At 55.7% G+C, this 18,245-nt stretch overlaps 1 protein-coding gene and 3 long non-coding RNA genes across 11 annotated transcripts in view; 3 read left to right on the plus strand and 1 right to left on the minus strand.

Annotated features, from left to right (window-relative positions):
• Window positions 1–2,514, minus strand: part of ARHGEF10 (Rho guanine nucleotide exchange factor 10) — a 72,304-nt gene extending 69,790 nt beyond the window's left edge. For 7 of the 8 annotated variants that reach the window (XM_032468356.1, XM_032468355.1, XM_032468354.1 and 4 more), the window contains exon 1: window positions 2,291–2,514. In XM_032468356.1, coding sequence (XP_032324247.1) covers window positions 2,291–2,499 — 209 coding nt within the window. In that variant the 5' untranslated portion in view covers window positions 2,500–2,514. The remainder of the gene's footprint in view (window positions 1–2,290) is intronic. The other variant, XM_032468357.1, reaches the window with a different exon arrangement.
• Window positions 131–5,367, plus strand: LOC116659967. The gene is made up of 3 exons (XR_004315314.1): window positions 131–1,716; window positions 1,805–1,918; window positions 2,891–5,367. It is a non-coding gene; the product is annotated as an uncharacterized LOC116659967 (long non-coding RNA).
• Window positions 5,368–7,081: 1,714 nt separating this feature from the next.
• LOC116659966 lies at window positions 7,082–11,323 on the plus strand. Its single transcript, XR_004315313.1, has 3 exons — window positions 7,082–7,478; window positions 8,168–8,259; window positions 9,269–11,323. It is a non-coding gene; the product is annotated as an uncharacterized LOC116659966 (long non-coding RNA).
• Window positions 11,324–11,338: 15 nt separating this feature from the next.
• On the plus strand, window positions 11,339–15,108 carry LOC116659965. Its single transcript, XR_004315312.1, has 3 exons — window positions 11,339–12,215; window positions 12,576–14,350; window positions 14,632–15,108. It is a non-coding gene; the product is annotated as an uncharacterized LOC116659965 (long non-coding RNA).
• The last annotated feature ends 3,137 nt before the right edge of the window (window positions 15,109–18,245 follow it).

Here is an 18,245-nt window from a genome sequence, read left to right on the forward strand (position 1 = left end):
TTAAAAACAATTTTTTTTAATATTAAAAAAAAATCTTTTGAACTTTGTGTAATGAAACAATGAAACACCAACAACGCACAGAAAGCACCTTCTGCCAGCACGTACTTTAGTGACAGAAAGAACAGGAAATGAAAGAACAACACTAGGACCAGGACTGGTCATTTTTATAACGAAAAATTTGAAAATGTGTACACAAAAACAAAGAAAGGAGCAAAAATGAACTGTGAGGCCTGGATCTTTGAAAAGCCTGAGTCGGGAAGGAGAGAGGATGAGGGGACGGGGGTGCGGGGGGACCGGTGCTGCACAGGAGGGTCCTTTCCAGTTCTCCTGGCCTCACTGCTCACAGGGCAGAGCCAGGCCACCCCCAGCGCAGGCCCTGCCACACATCTGCAGAGCACGGTCAGTCATGGCCTCAGCTCTCACACCCTCAGCACCTGGGTGACCGAACTCCCCTATGTACTCAAAGCCCCCAGAACGTTCCCCTTCTCCTCCAGAAGTCCCAATTGAGAGCTGTAACCTCATAAACGTTTAACACCTATGTTCCCCGTCTTCTTTCACTCTGATCACGTTTGTCCCTGTGCAAACTCTGCATGATGTATGAAGTACACACAAATATGCTCTGAATTCGTCGTTGCCGCCTTTCTGTTCGGCCCTGTGCGTCACTCACAAGGAGTCTGTCACCGACAGAGGACAGAGCCAGTCTCCACATTTTCATTTTGCTCCAAGGTATGCAGAACACCCTTTGTTTAAGATGCGTTTTCATACGCTTGCCCTCCAGCAACGTCCTAAGTGAGTAACCTGAAGTTCTGCAGGTGACCTGACTCACCCAGGGTCGGGTGAGCAGTTTCAGAACTCAACCTGGGGTCCAAACTCCAAGCCCCTGCAGCGACCAGAATGCCTCTGTCACCAAGAATTTCTGAAGAGTCTTCCAACCTCACCACGAAAAACTAGGGAGAAGGGGAGGGTGTAGCTCGGTGGTAGAGCGTATGCTTAGCACGCATGAGGTCCTGGGTTCAATCCTCAGTACCTCCAATAAAAAAAAAAAAAAGTTTTATGCAAAGAAAACGCAGCATGTCAAAATATCAAGATGACAAATTCGGTTAAAACTAGAAGGTCAAGCTCAACTTCTAAAAGGATAAAAAGCTATTTTGAATAACTGGTTTCACCTCATCCCTAGCTGTCTATAATGTGCTCTGATAACACCAGGCCTGTGTGGACATTAATCAGTTAGGAAACAGCACCTTCAAGGAGTGACTTTTCTTATTGACCTGAAATCATGAAACCACGAAAGTTACATCTGACTGTGAAGAGTCACTCGGTCACCTGACTGCAGCTGCGGTCACTTAATCACACCCTAAGGCCAATCAAGTAAACACTGTGAGAGCTTAAGGGGGCAATCATGTTTCAAAATTACGCAGAGTAGATCTCATCTTTCCTGTCTAATAAAAGTCACTTCCTATAAAACAGAAGCTCAGAATATATAAGCAATAAATGAACAGCGACAATCTTATCCATTGCAATGGTCCACCTGGAGGGATATTACGTAACTCTTGCACAAAGTCCACAAAGTTGACAGAACACTGACAGCTACTCCATTTTTACTTTGTGGCTCAACCCCAAAGTGCTGCCAGGAGGGGACGATTCAAGCATCTGCCGACCAGTTTCTGGAGCCGTGGGTAGACGGGCGAGAGGAAACACACACAGGTTTTTAAAGTGGTAAGTTTTTTCACCCTCGAGCGGGCCAAGGACCTCTGCCTCTATAGGTAAGTATAAATCCCTGTGCCCACCCTTTCACCCCGACTAGCCATGGCTCATGCAACTGCAGGGGGTCGCGTGGACCCCAGGCCGGCCTACGGTCCCTCCGGCACAGAGCTCACAGCCGGGAGTCTCGGCCAACCCCGTTATCCCCGGACCCACGGTAAGTGGGCTGCCCCGAGGCCTCGGCTCCGGCACCCGCACTGTGCGTCCTGGGTGGGGCGCACCCCGAGGTGTCCTCGCGCCTCCCACAAAACCTGGGGTGGGGAGGCAGCCCGGACTCGGCGGGGCGGGGGGACTTGGCTAGCTCGGGGGCAGATGGGCATAAGTGCAAGTTTCACAGGAAAAAATAAAACTCCGAGTCCCCGCGGGCGGCTCGCTGGAGGCGCGGTGCAAGGGTCCCCATCTGTCCCCGGCCCGCTCTCACGCTGCAGGACCCCTGCGCGCCCCCGCCCTCTCTCACCTGCAGGAACCCCGCCGGCCCCCGCCGGCTCTCACCCCGCAAGACCCCCGCCCGGCCCTGGCCCGCACTCACCCTGCAGCCGGGACCGGACCCCCGCCCGCCGTCCCTCCGAGCGCCCCTCTCCCCGCCCGGCGTCCGCCGCCGGGATGCGCCCCAGCCCCGCCCATAAGGAGGCCGTCCCACCCCCACGCCGTGACTGGCCGGATTGGGCGGCCCCCGGAGCCCATTGGTTGCCGCGCCTGCCCATTCCTCGGCCGCGCCCCGCCCCGGCGACCGCGCATTCCTGCGGAGCCACGTGGCCGCCTTCGCCCCCTCCTTCGGCCCAACGCCCCGCCTGGCTGCGCACGCGTGGGCGCGGGGCGCGGGGCCCGACTCCCAGAGTCGGGTCTATTCCGCGTGGAGCCCCCGGGCTGTTCACGCGTGGACAGGGGCCGCCTTGCAGGCCACACCTCCCAGGGTCCCCCAACCCCCCTCCGGGTCCCCACAGCATCCACCCCTTCCCTTCGCAAGCCGGCCCTGCCTGCAGGGCGTTCCTGGATCCTCCGAAAGTCAGCTGCGCTTAGACCCGCCGACTCTTGGGAGTTTGGAAATGCAATGATTTCACACATTACCGAGGCACTTGTAAAGCTTGCCTTTTGCTGGAAAGCGCCCATTTTCCCTGGTATCTTTCAGGTGAGCGTGGATTCTAGAATTCCACACCTTCTAAGAGCGTCATGCTGTTGGAGGAGAGCGCGACCCTCGGTTCCGCCCTTGAAGGCATACTGCTTATTAGGCCTGGAAAGTGTTGCTGTGCTGTGAACCCATCTGAGGTTAAAACCTACCCGAGTGTTTGGTTCCTCCCAGGAGCGCCTAAGATGAACGAGAATTCCCTTCTGTGCTCTTGGAGTGGTTCGCCAGGAGCATTTCTCTGCTTTATAATTTTTAAAAAGGAAGCATATTATTGTTATAATTTCTGCTATAGGACAAAACGGGAGATAAAGCAACTTTAACAAGGATACAAACCAAAATAACAGCTGAAGAATAGTATCTGTTACCTGGTCGACAGGGTAATCAGACGAGTCACACCCTAGGCTCCTCTCCCATCTCCTGCCAAACCTCTCAATCATAGAAGTAATTTAAAGTCAGCATTTTAAAACGCCAGACGTCTTAAAGCTGTCGGGTGCCATGCACTAGGCTTGCAGAAGGAAGAAACAGAGCTAAATGCCACAAAGCTAATTTAAACATTAAGTGTCCTCAAAGCCCCCACCCTCTGTAGAAGTTCTGCCCTGCAGATGGTGGCTGATGTAAATCACAGCTAACATACAAAGACGAAAATGCCTGGGAAATGGACAGTAGCAGGTAAGGTAATATTTTAGCACATTTATTATCAGCATTTGCTAATTTTATGGAGATGGACCGAGCCATTTTTAAATGCTATTTCAGACCCATCTCAGAGCACACTGTGAAGATACTAGAGCCTGAACCAGCTGAAGAGGATGCTTCCTCTCGGTGACTTACATCTCTGCTGCTAGGGCCTTCCAGCAGCTTATTCAAGTCTCTTGCCCAGTTTTAATAGTCACGGTGGATAGAGGTAGAAAGACCGAGTAAGTCAGTTCTAGGTCACCACACAAGACCCGGATGCTCGTGTGTCTGGTCGAGCAGAACACAAACAAGAGGGAAATGGCACCGGCGTGTATGGGTTCAACAGTGGAGTCAATTTGCAGATCCTATTGTGGTTTCTAACACTAATAAAATCCTGTGTGACTCACACAAGTCCCTGAGCTTCTGTATAACCATCTAGAAAGTGTGACTAATAGTAGCTACATCATAGACAAGAAGTTTAGGAGAGAGAACCATACAAAGGACCCGTGTGCCGTCCAGCAGGAGTAGACGTTCGCTAAGCCATAAAGTAATTTGGTTCCATCTTCTTTTTTCTTTTTTTTTTTTCTTTTCAGGAGCAAACAAACATATCGATTCACCTTCTGATAGATGGTTCCCCTGTTTTTAAAACTTAAGGAAGTTCAAGATGCTGCTATGGTGGCACCGTTTTCCACCCAGAAATCACGTTATTGTGGACCCCAGGGACAGTACCGTAGCACCATCAAAACTCAGGGAGCTTCCCATTTCCACACTGGATGCACTGACCTCTACGCTCAGGGCCACCAGGAAGGGCAGCGGGGTGGGACACCGGGGCAGTGCCGAAGAAGGTGGGGCACGAGGCTGGGGCAGAAAGAGCTCTGACTGAGGCCTCCAGTCCCGTCTAGTTTATTCTAGTGTTCTTCAGATACATCAGTGTTTTCATAAATGTTCTATGAGTACTTGAAAAGAGTGTATTTTGCATCTGTTGATGTACGGTTCTACGCATGTCAATTAGGTCACATTTGTTACTAATTTTTATTGTCTCCATTTTCTATCAGACACTAAGAAAAGAAGATTAAAATTTTCAAACGTTGCTACTCTGTCCAACATTGCACTGAAACACCCAACCAGTGTGATAAAGCAAGAAAAGAAAACGTACAAGGATTGGGGAGAAAGAAAAAACTGATTGTTCACAATGTGATTGTGTACATAGAAAATCCAAAATAATCTGTAAATAAGCTATTAGAATTAAAAAAGGAATCCAGTAATTTGAGATGGAGCATAGACTGAAATGTAAAAATTAAACTATTAAGTTTCTTGACAAAAATATAGGAAATATTGATCTTGGAGTAGGACACAAAATGCACTAACCATTTAAAGTGATTAAACTGGACTTCTGCTTATGACACCAGCAAGAAAGTGCAAAGGCAAGCCGCAGACTGGGAATCTGCAGTACGTGATCTGACAAAGGTGTCAGTAAAGAGCTCCTGCAAATCAGCAACAAAGACAGTCCATTTAAGAACAAATATGCCTTCAGTCAGACAGACAAGTATCACAGGATGTCGCTTCCACGTGGAATCTAAAGAAAAAAATGCAAATTTCATTTACAAACCAGAAATAGCCTCATGGACATAGAAAACAAACTGTGGTTACCAGGGGGAAGAGGTGGGGAGGATAGACTAGGAGTTTGAAATTAACACATGCACATTACTGTATATAAAATAAGCAGCAAAGACCTACTGTGCAGCACAGGGAACTCTACTCAATTTCTGGTAATGAGCCATGATGGAAAACAAACTGAAAATATATATTTGTACGTGTGTATATGTATAACTGAATTGCTTTGCTGTACACCTGAAACTAACATTGTTAACTACTTCAATAAAAAATAAGAATGAAAAAAAATACATCATAAAAAATTTACTGATTGACAGTAGGAATAGAAAAGGGTGCTCAGTGTTATAGCTTTCAGGAAAATTCAGATTAAAACTACATGAAGATACCACTTCACCTGTACAAGAATGGCGAAAACTCAAGACTGACAACAGCGAGTGCTGGTAAGGCTGTGGGGCAGCTGGAACTACTGTCGCGTTAGCCAGCGCTCCCCAGAGAAACACAACCATTCAGGGATGGATCTGCATCTCCATCTAGACCTGTGGAGCAGAGGACCACGGATACGGAGGACCACGGATACGGAGTCACTGCTTCAGAGTCACACAGATGGTGAGAGACAGACTGATCATGAGGACCTGACCATGGAGACAGGGACGCCGCCTGGCCTGCCAGAGTCAGGAAAGCCGGCGGTGTAACCCAGTCTGAGGACAGGGGAGGCAATGGTGGAAGTCCCAGTCTGAGGACAGGAGGGCGGAGATGTCCCAGCTCCTCAGTGAGGCAGAAAAAGGGACGAATTCCTCCTTCCTCCATCTTTTGTTCTAGTCAAGCCCCTCTGATTGGATGGTGCCCACCCTGGTGGGGGAGGTGGACTAACTTTACTGCGTCCACGGACTCCATGCCCACCTCCTCTGGAAGCACCCTCGCAGACACCCCTGGAAAGAATGTTTAATCTGGGTAACTCCAAGGCCGTCAGTCACCCCATGAAATTAACTGTCACAACTACACATGGTGGGTGGGACTGTGAAACGGCTCAACCACCCGGAAAACCTGTTTTGCCTTTTCTCATGAGAGAGGCCCGGCAGCCCGCTCTCAGGCACTTACTCAAGGTAAGTGAGAACAGGCGGCGGTCAAAAAGACTGTTGCACGAAGGGTTTATTCATAACAGTTCAAACGGTTCAAATCAGTGCAACTAGTTCCAAACTGGAGAAGCAACCCAAATTCAATCACAGGGTGAGTGTATGAACAAAGTGTGGTACAGGCACACACTAGGACACAGGATAACAAAAATGAAACAGTAACAAAAAGGAATAAACTGTGCACTCAGTGGCTGAGATGAACCTCAAAAACAGTGTTGTATGAAAAAAAAACAGACCTGGGGGCATTCTTTGCCCCAAACTGTGTGTCCTTCTCTGCAGAAATGGCCAACGGGGTGTGTCTGTGGCTGCATTAACTCAGCCCAAGATAGAGTCGGCAGAAGGCAGGTGCGTGGAAGGGCGGCAGGGCGGGTCCCCAGCACGCCCGTGCCCTGAGCCGAGGGCACGCTCCCTCACGGCTGCACCCTCGCCCTCTCACTGGGTGCCTGGACCACCTCCACTCTTCACCCTGCCTCCCCCACGCCCCCTTCAAGGGCGGGCAGCCCAGGGGACAAGGCGGAGTTGGGAGAAAACAAAGCAGGAGAGGCAGAGAGGAGGTGCGGGGACCTGAAGATAAGGAAGGCAGGGCCACGCTGCTGCCATGTCTGGCGGGTCATTGGAATCTGGTGGGGGAGAAGGGCACATTGTTCCAGGCTGGAGACAGGACCTTTTTGTTCCCAGAGCCCTTGCAACAAGGACTAAGCTGTTTTCTTGCTTTGCTCGTCTCCAGTTGGGGGAGGAGATGGGCAGAGCTCTAAGGAAAGCCGCCCCACAAGCCTCGAGGACCAGGGGAGGGAGGCTGGGTGAGAGGCCTCCATTTCAGTGCCTCAGGTTTGCACATGGACTCCTTGGGGCCCAGCAGGTGACACCTGGCAGTGGGAGGGCTCTGGAAGGGTTCTTCACACAGACGCCCCCCCCATCCTCCCCCCACTCCTCCTGGCCTCTGGCAGACCCTCCAGGGAGCTGGAGCTGGGAAGGAAGGACAGAGAGAGGGGACGCTCACGGGTGTTCTAGAGGGTTCTTCCCTGCTCGGAGAGCCCTGGTCCTGCCTGAACAAGCTCGAATTCTCAGCACGGTGAGCACGGGAGTCATCGGTGTCCCGGAGACCCACAGGAAGGAACATGCCATGATTCTAGGGGCCCAAAGGAACCCCCGCACCCCTATCCTGTGTGCAGGTACATCTGTCTTTCTGCCCTGAGCTTTTCCATTAGGGCATCTGCAGCCCCCGCCATCGTGTAAGAGGCCAGCACACCTCAGGTCTCGGTCCACCTTCACCGTATTATCAGGGGCCACTAGGAGGAGTGGGGGAGGGGAAGGGAGGGTGGAGAGGGAGGGGGAGGGAGGGAGGGTGGAGAGGGAGGGGAAGGGGGAGGGGATGGAGGATGGAGGAAGGGATGGAGGATGGGGGAAGGGAGGGGGGAGGGGAAGGGGAGGGAGGGGAGAGGGAACCCCGGTGCCCAGTGGTCCTGAGCAGCAGAGGAGATGAAAGACACTTCAGGGGACAGGGAGGCTGGGACCCACACGACCCACAGTCCCTCGCTCCAGGTCACCCCATGTCTGGAGCTGCACCACCTACGGTCCCGGAGGACGTTTCCTCTGCCCCAGTTCATTCCCATCCCCTCAGCGATGGTTCCTCCCCTGACCCACCCCAGTGGGCTGACCACCAGCAACTGCCTCTCCCTGTCAGCAGGAAACTCACCCCCGTTGCATCCAGAGATGCTGAGGGTGACCTCCCCCGTCCAATCCGATCCACACGCAGGAGGACAGGAACACCTTCTCGGGGACGTGGAGTCCCCACTTCTGCCCGAGGCCCCTCCTACTGCTTCAGCGCAGAGCTCAGACCTCTGCTCTGTCCCATCTCCAGGCACCCCGCAGAGCCCGCCCCACCCTCCAGACCCTCATCACAGCACCCGCAGACGGGCCCCACCCGTCCTAGGACCCGAATTCTGAACGAGGGTCTGTGGCTGCAGAATGTGACCTAAGGTGCTCACTCTCCTAACTCCCCGCTCCCAGCCCGCTGCCCCAGCCCCAACCGGCTTCTGTTCCACACCGGGGACCTGGTGAGCATCTGTGTACCTGCTCCCGGCGCCTGACATGGCGTTCCGAGTCCCCTGCCGTTTCCTGGGTAACAGAAGCATGTCTGTTCTAATGAGGAGACTCCTGGATGGATTCAGAAGTGCCCAGCGGGGCTAGAGGCCTGGGACTTCCCGCCCCACCCCCCCTCGGGGCGGGGGAGGGGCTGGAGGTTGAGTTAATGATGGATCATAGTCTATGGGATGAAGCCCCCCTAAACATCCATAAAGTGTGGGGTCGGAGAGCTTCCAGGTGGGCGAACATGCCCCCAAATCCAGGGACGGAGCTCAGGACCTTCCCAGACCCTGCCCCTCGCGCCTGTCCATCTGACCGTTCATGTCCTGTCTGTCGTCCTTCATCATGTAATGAGCCGGTAAAGGTCAGTAGCATCTCCCCGAGTTCTGTGAGCAAATGACCGAACCCAGCGAAGGGAGGGTGGGGGCCCCAACTTACAGCCAAGTCGGTCGAAGTGTGAGAGGCCTGGACTGGTGTGTGGAGCGGGCCGTCCCTGGGACCAAACCTGCAACCCGGGGATGTGACGGTAACTCCAGGTAGACAGGAGGACACCCAGCTGGTGTGGGCGGACCGGCCGGGTGGGGAACACCCACAAGCGCGGAGTCAGAGGGTCATGAGTAGAGCAGAAGGAGCTCTCTTTTGCCATCACTCTGCTGAAACCTCGGGCTCCGGCCCCGGCAGCGTCGGCTGGGTTCCTGGGTGCACCGCGGGCCCCTTGCTCTGCTCGAAGCCACCTCTCCCCTGGCTGGTACCATGGCTCCTGGTTCAGGTGTCTTCAGATCCGCCCTTCCCTCCGTCCATGCGCTCTCCTGCCCCACTACAGGCTTTCAAGATCGCAGGCCGGGCTGGGCTATGAGCCTCTGTTTTTCCTTTCCAGATTTCTTCCCCCTAATGTCCAGTCTCTGCACAGCCCCCAGACGATGCCCAGAGCAGGTATGATGCAGCCACACCGAATCTCAGACTCCCAGGATGGTTCCCTCTCAACCCCCGGCAGAATCAAGTCCCAGCCTCTGCTTTACGGAGCCCAGGTGAACAGACAGGCCCGGGGCAGGTGGGAGCTGTCTGTCCACCTCCGCTCTCACCTGCAGGCTGCAGACTGGGGACGCACAAACTGTGTAACTGCAGCTGACCCTGAATAACACGGTTAGGAGTGCAGAGGTCCACTTAGACACCAATTTTTTTTTCAGTAAGCATAGTATCTGTATTTTCATTTTACAAACCTTTAACTTAACCAAGTTCGGGCAAAGTTTGTGTTTGATTAGAGTTCACAATACGTGGAGTCAAAAGAACTAGGGTTTGAGCCCTGATTCTGTCCAAACTGGCTTGGCTTCCTGCCCTTGACTGTCACTGACCAACTGCTCTGTTTTGGGGGCAGAGACAGCCATACCTGGATTTTCGCTGGCTCGGGCTCAGTGCCATATGACCCAGCAATCCCACTTCTGGGTATTTATCCAAAAGAAACAGAACTGCTATCTCAAAAAGATATCCACACCCCCATGTTCATTGCAGCATTATTTACATTATTTACTTCAGTCCTGACCCCTTCGCAGCCTCCCGCAGCCCGGCGGTTTCTCCTTTCTCTGAACTCCGTGAGTCAGGTTGTGCTGCTCTAGAAACTCATGTTAAACTTTGGTGTATGCTTTTTAAGGCCCCTTCCATTCCTGAGAGTCTGGTTCCTGGAAGTGCCGGCTGTGCTTTTCAGACAGGAGATGAAGCAGAGGCATTTGGTTTTCTATATTAAGTCAGTCAGTGCTCGTCAGAGGCCCGGGCCCAGGCTTCCGGGAGGACGTGGGCAGGACAGTCTGTCCCCGCACAGAGCCTGTTAGCAGTAGGGCCAGGTTTCAACTGCGGACGTGAGTTGTGAACAATCAGAGTCGCCCGCTGGCTTTATTGCCGTGACCAATCTCGTTTTCAAACCTCCTCCTAAGTCAAGGGTCCGGCCACGTACCCGGTTTGAGTCGCAAATTGAACCTGTGGCTAACGAGTCAAATCCACGTCACCTGCTGTCACTAATGAGGTCCTTTTTAAAACTTACATGTCCTCTCAGCAGCGCAGAGCTAAACAATAAGCCGCCGGCCCGAGGTGTTCCCAGGAACGAGGCAGCAGCTGCAGCTAGTCCCAGCAGGGTGAGAGCGGACTGGCCCCGGACCCGCCACTGGGCCGGCGCGTGGGCGCCGTGCGGGCGGGCGGCCCAGGTGCACCTGTGTGGCACGAGGAGGCCCGCGTCCTTTCCTCCTGGTCCCATAAAAACCCGGCCTGGCCTGGCAGAGGCGGGTTCGAGGTTTCTTCTCGGGTCTCCCCGCTCGGCTGCCTTGTCAGTAAACCCCTCCTCGCTTCCAGCCTCAGCCCCACAGCTGGCCGTGCGTCAGGCCAGAGACCCTGGTAAGGAGCAGCGACCTGGCACGAGAGGGTCCAGACGGGCCTTAGCCCGAGGTCCGGGGGCGGTGGGGGGGACACTGAGCGCCAGGGCCCTGCCCCAGCAGCCCGGCTCCCCTGCCCCAGGACCACCCGGACTTCCCCACGACCTTCCGAGCATGGCTTCGTTTTGTAGCTGAGAAGCTGTTTGGGGGTTTGGGTGAGGAGGACGTCTTCTGAGTGAGTAACCGCCTTAAAGGAACACACCTGTGTCTAAATTGTCTGCCAGTCTTACCCAGAGGGCGGGTGGAGGCCCCACTGGGTGGGGGGGGGGGTCGGAGATAACCTGGAAGGTTGCAACGGCTGAGGGGCTCTGGTTTTTGGTCTTGTTTGCCCAAGTCGCACATCGCAAGCATGTCGCTGGAAGAGACTGGGACTCTTGAAGGTAAACAGGTGGCACATTAGATGCCACAGCTAACTGAAAATGACAGCAACCAAGAATGATGGGGCCCAGGGGTCCTCAAGTTTCCGCGGGGTCCTCAAGTTTCCGCCAGGTCCATCAGTATCTCCCCTGCGGAGTCCCAGGTGACTATGACAGTGGGAAATCAATGGTTGGACTCGTCACCCGGGGCAGGGGGTGAGGGAGGCACCGACTTGGTTTTAAATACCCAGCTGCCTAAACTTTGAGACTCTCAGTGATGGGGGTGTCCAGAGAGCCTTCGACACCTTCTCTCCAGCTGCTAGACTCGGGGGGAGCACGGGAAGCCTGAAGGCCCCGTTCCCTGTGGGGTGAGGTTTACCAACTGAACTGAAAGCCAGGGTGGTCTCTGCACCTGGACTCTAAGTGGGTTGTTAAGGTACCACCGGAGCAGACCTGCACGCTGGGCTCTACTCTAATGCACAGCACAGCCCCAGCCCCTCCGGAAGGGACACCACAGAAGGAGAGTCCGGAGGGGCAGGGGCTGGGGTGCCGGGAAGAGCAGAGACAGCTGTGCCGGCACAGGGCAGGCTCCGCCCTGCGGCGGAATCCCCAAGCTTAAAGTGGTCTCCACTGAAGGAGCAACGGGCGTGTGGCGTTAACGCCTAGCAGCCTTCCTCCTGTGAGACTAACCGGCCCCAGCTGACCTCTCAGCAACCGGCGGGTCCGCAGCCAAATGCTGGTGCGTGGCTGAACAGCAGTCAGTCAGGCTGTAGGAGCCCCACCACAAGTCCCTAACCCACGCTCCGCTCGCTTTGTCCGGGGGGTCTGGGTGGCCGGTCTGGACTGGAAGGGCGCCAGTCCTACACACCCTGCAGCCGCCTGCTTCCGAATGGGAGGGTCTAGATGAGGAGTGACAACGGGACTGCTGCACAGCGCTTCTCGGGGACCTCAGTTCTCTCCATATTTCGAGACATCTCGCAAAAGACTGAAGCGACCTTGAACTAAATGGGGGAGCCCTGCTCCAGGATGCGGGTGATGCTGATTACTGGTAAGAACACCTGAGACCAGAGCAGGGGTTTGACTTCGCACTTCCTGGCTGAACCAGGCTGGGAAGTGTCCCCGAAAAGAGACATCTCAGCCCTCTGTTAAATGCTGTGGGGTTTTGAACTCAAGGACAGAGCTGCTCCGGGGAGAGACACCAGGCAAGACTGCATTTCCCACTGAGAGACAACTGGGCGGGGAGGGGCGTGGTCCTGGGAACGGCTGGGCTCTGCCGCCTCGGGATCCCCAACTTTGAGCTCATAGCAAAACCCTTTTAATGAAGTTCTTAAAAGAGAAGACAGTGAACCTCTAGTCTGAAATCCTGGAGGATAAACATCCAAAGACCAGCTCCACCCTTGCTGCACAGGACTTTATGAGAAGTGCCCCAGGAAACAGACACCAGGCTGCAGAAGGAGAACTGCGGCCAAGATCACCCAAACCTCGGCCGATTCCAGATCCAACGCTGACTTCCCCAAGGGGCCAGGTGAACCCTAGCACCTGAAGTCGCTTTTCAGAAGCTGCTGGAAAGAAATCCAGGTGAGTGGGTTTGCTGCAGTAGTGGCTTTGGAGAAGCCAGACTCTCCAGAAGGCAACGCAAGTAACTGCTAGGCGATAAGAATGACTTTCTCTCGTTGGCCCTTTGTTCCTAACCTCCCAGGTTTGGAAGGACAGCTCAGTGATGAGGATTTCTCCTCCTCTGACAGAAGCAGGTGTTCTCTCCAGCTACAGAGCTGTCATCCAACCCCTTCCTGACCTGATCAGGCTGACCCCGTGGTTGTGCTGGTCAGGTTTTCCTCATCCCTAACTCCACGGATTTCCAGCATCAAACAGGCTGACCACCTGTCTGCTGTCCTTCCCTTGACTAAGCTGAAACTTTGTCCTGCGTCATCAGATCCTCACATCGAAACAAACCCTGGTGTCTATCCCCTGTTGAGGCTCCACTTGGTCAGGACATTGGAGAAACCATACTCTTCCTGGCCTGTCACTTCCATGTTTGATATCCTAGTGTTTCAGCCCAGTGGGTGATGACCAAGACGCCACCACAAGTCGGAAGGTAAGCCATAGCCCCTGCTTGACTGTGTCCTAGATAAAACCCGAAGACCCTGCTGCCCAGTGTCTGGCACCCGGTGCCCCCCGAGGGCCATCTCTGCAGACTCCGTTACCAGCCTTGGGCCCGTGTGGACCTTGACGGCTGGCGCATAAGTGCTGTTCGTTCAGTGGGATCAAAACGTTAACTTGAAACCAGAAACAATGTTCTCTCAAACGAGCGCCAAGCAGTTTCATTCCTCAGGCCGTGCCATCGCTGGGCCCGTGCCCCTGTCAGCAGGAAGTAGCCAGTGTCATCCTCGCCCGTTCCTTCCAGATTGAGGGATGATCAGAAAATGGGAGGCGGGTGCTGAACCCACCTGCCATCACTAATCAAGGTCGTGAAGACTTGCGTGTCCTCCAAGCAGGACTCAGCCTGATGTTTGCCCGAGTTGTTGTCCAGGAACCTGGAGGCAGCTGCATCTGGCCTGGGCGGAGCCTGTTGAGACTGGATAGGACCCCCACCCCTCAGCCTGGGCTGCTGCTCGGGGTCTGAGGGTGACCTTGTGAACTTGCAGAGGCCGGCAGCTTAACGATGCCTGTGCTGAGGGATGATTGCTGCACACTCTTCCAACCACGGAGGCCCACCTGGCCCCGTCTGTACCCCAGCCCCTGGCCTCCAGGGAAGCAGATGTGAGACGTGTTCTCCAGTCTCCTTGCTTTGTCTGCCCTGCAAACAAGCCCTCTTTGCCACAGACATCTGCGTCGCAGCGTTTTGGCTTGCTGTGCGCCGGGCAGAGTGGACCTCCTGCAGTGTGATGCTTATCTACCTGAACTGGGAGGGCACCCAAATGCTCCATCTTCCGAAAGCCACAGGCAGAAACCTGGTCTAGGAGGGCTCAGCTTCCGGACCCAGGGCCTCCCTGTCCATCCTGAAGACGCAAGTAGCTAAAAATAGCCCAATTGTTTAGTTCTCAAACTCACAGGCAATGCCACTTGGCCCAGAGTCCTTCCTTCCAGGCTACAGCTCTTCCTGAGACAGGGAGGAAGGCCGGGGAGGCCCACGGCCCTGGGAATTCTGTGTGACCGGGATCCGGTCCCTAGGACGGACACTAAGTGAGTCTAGTGCACAGGCCCAGCCCCTCACTGCATGGGGACGAGAGCAGAACCTGGAGCGGGGAGGTGACTGCAAAGGTTAAACAGCTTTCAGCTGCCTGCGGCCAGTCCTTGGAGCCGAGCCCCAGGCCCGGGTGCTAGGCTGGGTCCCCGCTCCTGTGCTGTGGGCTGATGGTGTTTGGTGCAGAGGGCCTGAGCGTGGTTCTCACCCCCAGGCTTCCCACCTGAAAGAATGTTGGGATTTTATCAGCATCTGAGACACGATTTCCTTTCCCTGATAGTTACACCTTTAAGAAAGGCGACTGGAATGCGTCTGAGACCACGGGCCGTCCTGCGTCACCTGTGACGCCTGCCAGCTGGCAAGGAAGACGCGGGGGACAGCAGCTCCTCACTGGGCACGAGGCCCCCACCCTGGGGCTCATCGGCACAGACGTACCTAACGCTCACACTGCACCAGGGCCCTGCACTGTCACCTCCCGGCTGACCGCCGGGCGGGGGTTGGAAGGAGGGTCTCCCCCAGAACAGCTTCCAGTAGGGAATCTGCTGCCTTTTTTCCAAGGAAGGGAAGCGGACACTGTCTTGTCAGTGCACCGGGTTCTCCGGGGTTTCCTGGGAAGGGGAAGAGGACGGTGCCCCCAGGCCTCTGGATGGGGAGGCCTGGACCAGGTCCGACCTGGGCAGCCCTGCCCCTCCGCCTGCCTGTGCTGCCCCGCGGCTGCCCCGCCTCCCGCTGCAGCCGGGTCGGAAAGGCTTCACCAGGCAAGTAAGGGTGTCAGTAGAGCCCTTTAAAACCCAGCTTTCCACAAACATAGGTCTCTCACTGGAAGAGCAAGGGCGGAGCCCCCAGCCCCCTGCAGGAGGTGTTAGAAGGGTGGGGAGAGGGTGGGTGGGCAAGCAGGTGAGGCTCAAGGCCCCGCCCCGCCCCGCCCCGCCCTCCCGGCCCCTGGCGCCCACCCGCCCCGCCCCTGGCGCGGCCCCGGGTTACTCGCTTACTCGCACTTGCGCAGGTTTAGTTAACAGAACGTCTCTCTTAGGTAAGGCGACTGCTGCGGATGCGGGGGTCTCACGAGGGAATGTCTCTCCCAGGCCTCTGTGTTCTGCTTTCATGAGACTGCGTCTCTCACAGAGGCTTCGCGGCAACCCTGCGGTGAGCAAGGGTGGTGCCAGTTTTCCAACAGCATTTGCTCACTTTATCACAGTCCAGTAACTCTGGGAATGTTTCTAACTGATTATCTGATATGTGATCAGAGCTCTTACTGCTAGGACTCGTGGGAAGTTCAGGTACTGGCTTGCATTTTTTAGCAATAAACCGGTAAGGTGTGCATGTTTAGACGCTAGTCTGTAGGTGTGGACTTCAGTGTAGTGTAAGCTTTACATGCGCTGGGAAACCACGCCATTCACGTGACTCGCTCTGCGATCACGTTCCCGAGGTAGAAGTGAACCTGGGATCTCTCCCGGGACTGCCGGTCATACACCCCAGGGGAGCCTGGAGTCTGGGGAGCAGGACTGGGTGTCGTGGAATGCTCCGGGCCCCCTGCATCCCGGGAAGGGACATTCTGGACCAGTGTGGCATGCAAATGACAGGTGGGCTGGAGCAGAGGAGGGTCGGTCCCTCTAGACCAGACTCCAGGCGGGCTCCTCTGAGCCAGTCCCCCCTGGGCCCTGACCCTGGGCTTCACTGCCTTTTCATTGTCCTATTTCAGCAAGTTCTTGTTAAGTCAGCTTAGCCAGATCTCCCCAGGCTCAACATCTGAGTACCCTCAGTATCTGAGATTCCTTGTCCCCCTCAGTCCCCTGCATGATGTCTGGTCCCCCCGGCCTGCCCTCAGCACGAATCCTGTGCATCCGTTTACCTGAGTCATTCTGCTATGGTGTGAATGTCTGTGTCCTGAGAACACATATCGAATCCTGGTGCCCAGTGGGAGGGTGTCGGGGGCATTTGGGAGGTGATGAGTTCATGGGGAGGGACACCTCCCTCCCTGTGGGGGCTTAGTGCCTCCGTAGAAGAGCCCCAGCCCCTCCTCCAGGTGAGGACACAGGGAGAAGACGCCGTCTGTGGACCAGGAGGGGCCTCACAGGGCGCTGAGTCGGCTGGCACCTTGGTCTGGACATCAGCCCCTAGGCTGCCAGGATTCTCTCGTAGCTGAAGCCCCTGGTCTGTGATCCTGTTACAGCAGCCTGGACAGGGACACCCCCACCCCTGCTGCTTCCTCGGTGACTTCCCACTGGTGACACCACCTGCTCCTGGCTGTCCACCCCTACATGTGGAGGTGAGCCCGACCTCTCCCCCGTGAAACCTCGCTGCAGGAATGGATCCCTCTCAAGTAGCCCTTCTGCCATCCTGACAAGTATCGAGTGGGGGACAAGGACAGGACTCAGGTGGAGGGTGGCCGTGGTGTGTCTTGTTTGGCAGTGTTGTCGCCGTTGGTCTCTGGACTGGCCATCTCCAGACATTATGGATGAGAGCGTGGAGCTGGGGTTAGGTGGGCTGTGTCTACCAGCACTGTCTGTGTTTTAATTTGTAGAAATCATTAAAATGCAATAAACCTGTTACACGCTAACATAACATGTCCTACCTTAGGAGAAATAACTGCTTCCCAAAGACCGTATTCCAGGGGGAAGAGTAAATCACTGCACACTTTTGCATCTTATTCTCGGCTTAACGGAAACAAGGGGTGCTCACAGCTGTTCTGCACTTGGAGGCGGTGCGACCACCAGTGTCTGGAACCCCGGCCCCTACCTGGTGAGGGGATCTGAGTGCAGAGGGGAACACGGCCCTGGGGCTAGTAGGAACACAGCTAGGACCCCACCAAGGGTCTGGGCTCCAGGCCACCCTGGGAAACCGCAGCAGGCAGGCAGGCAGGCGCGACCTACATGCGAGGACCAGGCTCCGACTCCTGGAACAGGGCCTTTGGCCAAGGAGAGCTGTGTGCAGACTCCTAGGACCCAGAGTCGCTCTGCTGTGTGGACAAGCCAGTAGGGAGAAATTGGACGTCGGGGGGCCAGGGCGAAGGCAGGGAAACTGGGGAACATGGGTGGAGGGGACGACCTCTGGATCCTGGTTTCCTGCAGGCAGGGCCAGTGACAGTCCAAGAGCTTTGACTTACACAGACAAAGTAACGATGTGCTCTTCACCAAGGTGGGAGTGGCCGAGGAAAGCAGGGCGTCGAGGAGAAAATAAAAGGCCTGTTTGGGGTCAGGAGGGCTCATCGCGGGTGGAACACCCTGGGTGAGGTGTGCATGAGCAGCTGGCTCTGCAGGCGGGGCCGGGGTGGGGGACAGGAGTCTGGGGAGCTGGCAGTGGACAGACATGACTCTAAGCCCGGGATCTGTGAGCTCGTCCGAGGAGGGCATGACGGAGAAGACAAAGGGAAAGCAGAGAAGACAGAAGGACGGGGGCACGGTCGCTTGCAGGACCGCCGGGAAGAGCGGACTCACGAAGGGGAACGAATGCACAAACATCCCCCGCGGTCAGGCACGGGGCGCTGGCTGTGGTGGGGGGACAGGGACAGGCACTTGGGGGAAGGCAGAGGGTGTGGACGGTGGGGGCGTGGGAACCCTTTCAAGGGGTTTTCGGTGAAGGAGAGAAACAGTTGGGGAAGGGCGACGGGGTATGGAAGCCAAGAATGCCCTAGTGTGGGGTGGGGGTGGGGGTGGGGGGCGGTCCCAGCAGGGCTGGAGGCTGCTCCAGGAGGGAAAGGGTCGGGTGCAGCGGGAAGGCAGCTGCTGAGAAAGGCCTGGGCGGGCCCATGCACAGTGGAGGAGGGGGCTGCGGACGGGCCCTCATGACGTGGGAGAGATGGATGCTGGACGTCCTCTTCTCGTTCCTTCAGTTGTTGTTTTCAGAAACCACAGAGGTGGCATCTCCACTGGCAGCTGGGACCTGGGAGCCGCC

The sequence above is a fragment of the Camelus ferus genome, chromosome 26 (genome assembly GCF_009834535.1).
Source record: "Camelus ferus isolate YT-003-E chromosome 26, BCGSAC_Cfer_1.0, whole genome shotgun sequence".
NCBI lineage: Eukaryota > Metazoa > Chordata > Mammalia > Artiodactyla > Camelidae > Camelus > Camelus ferus.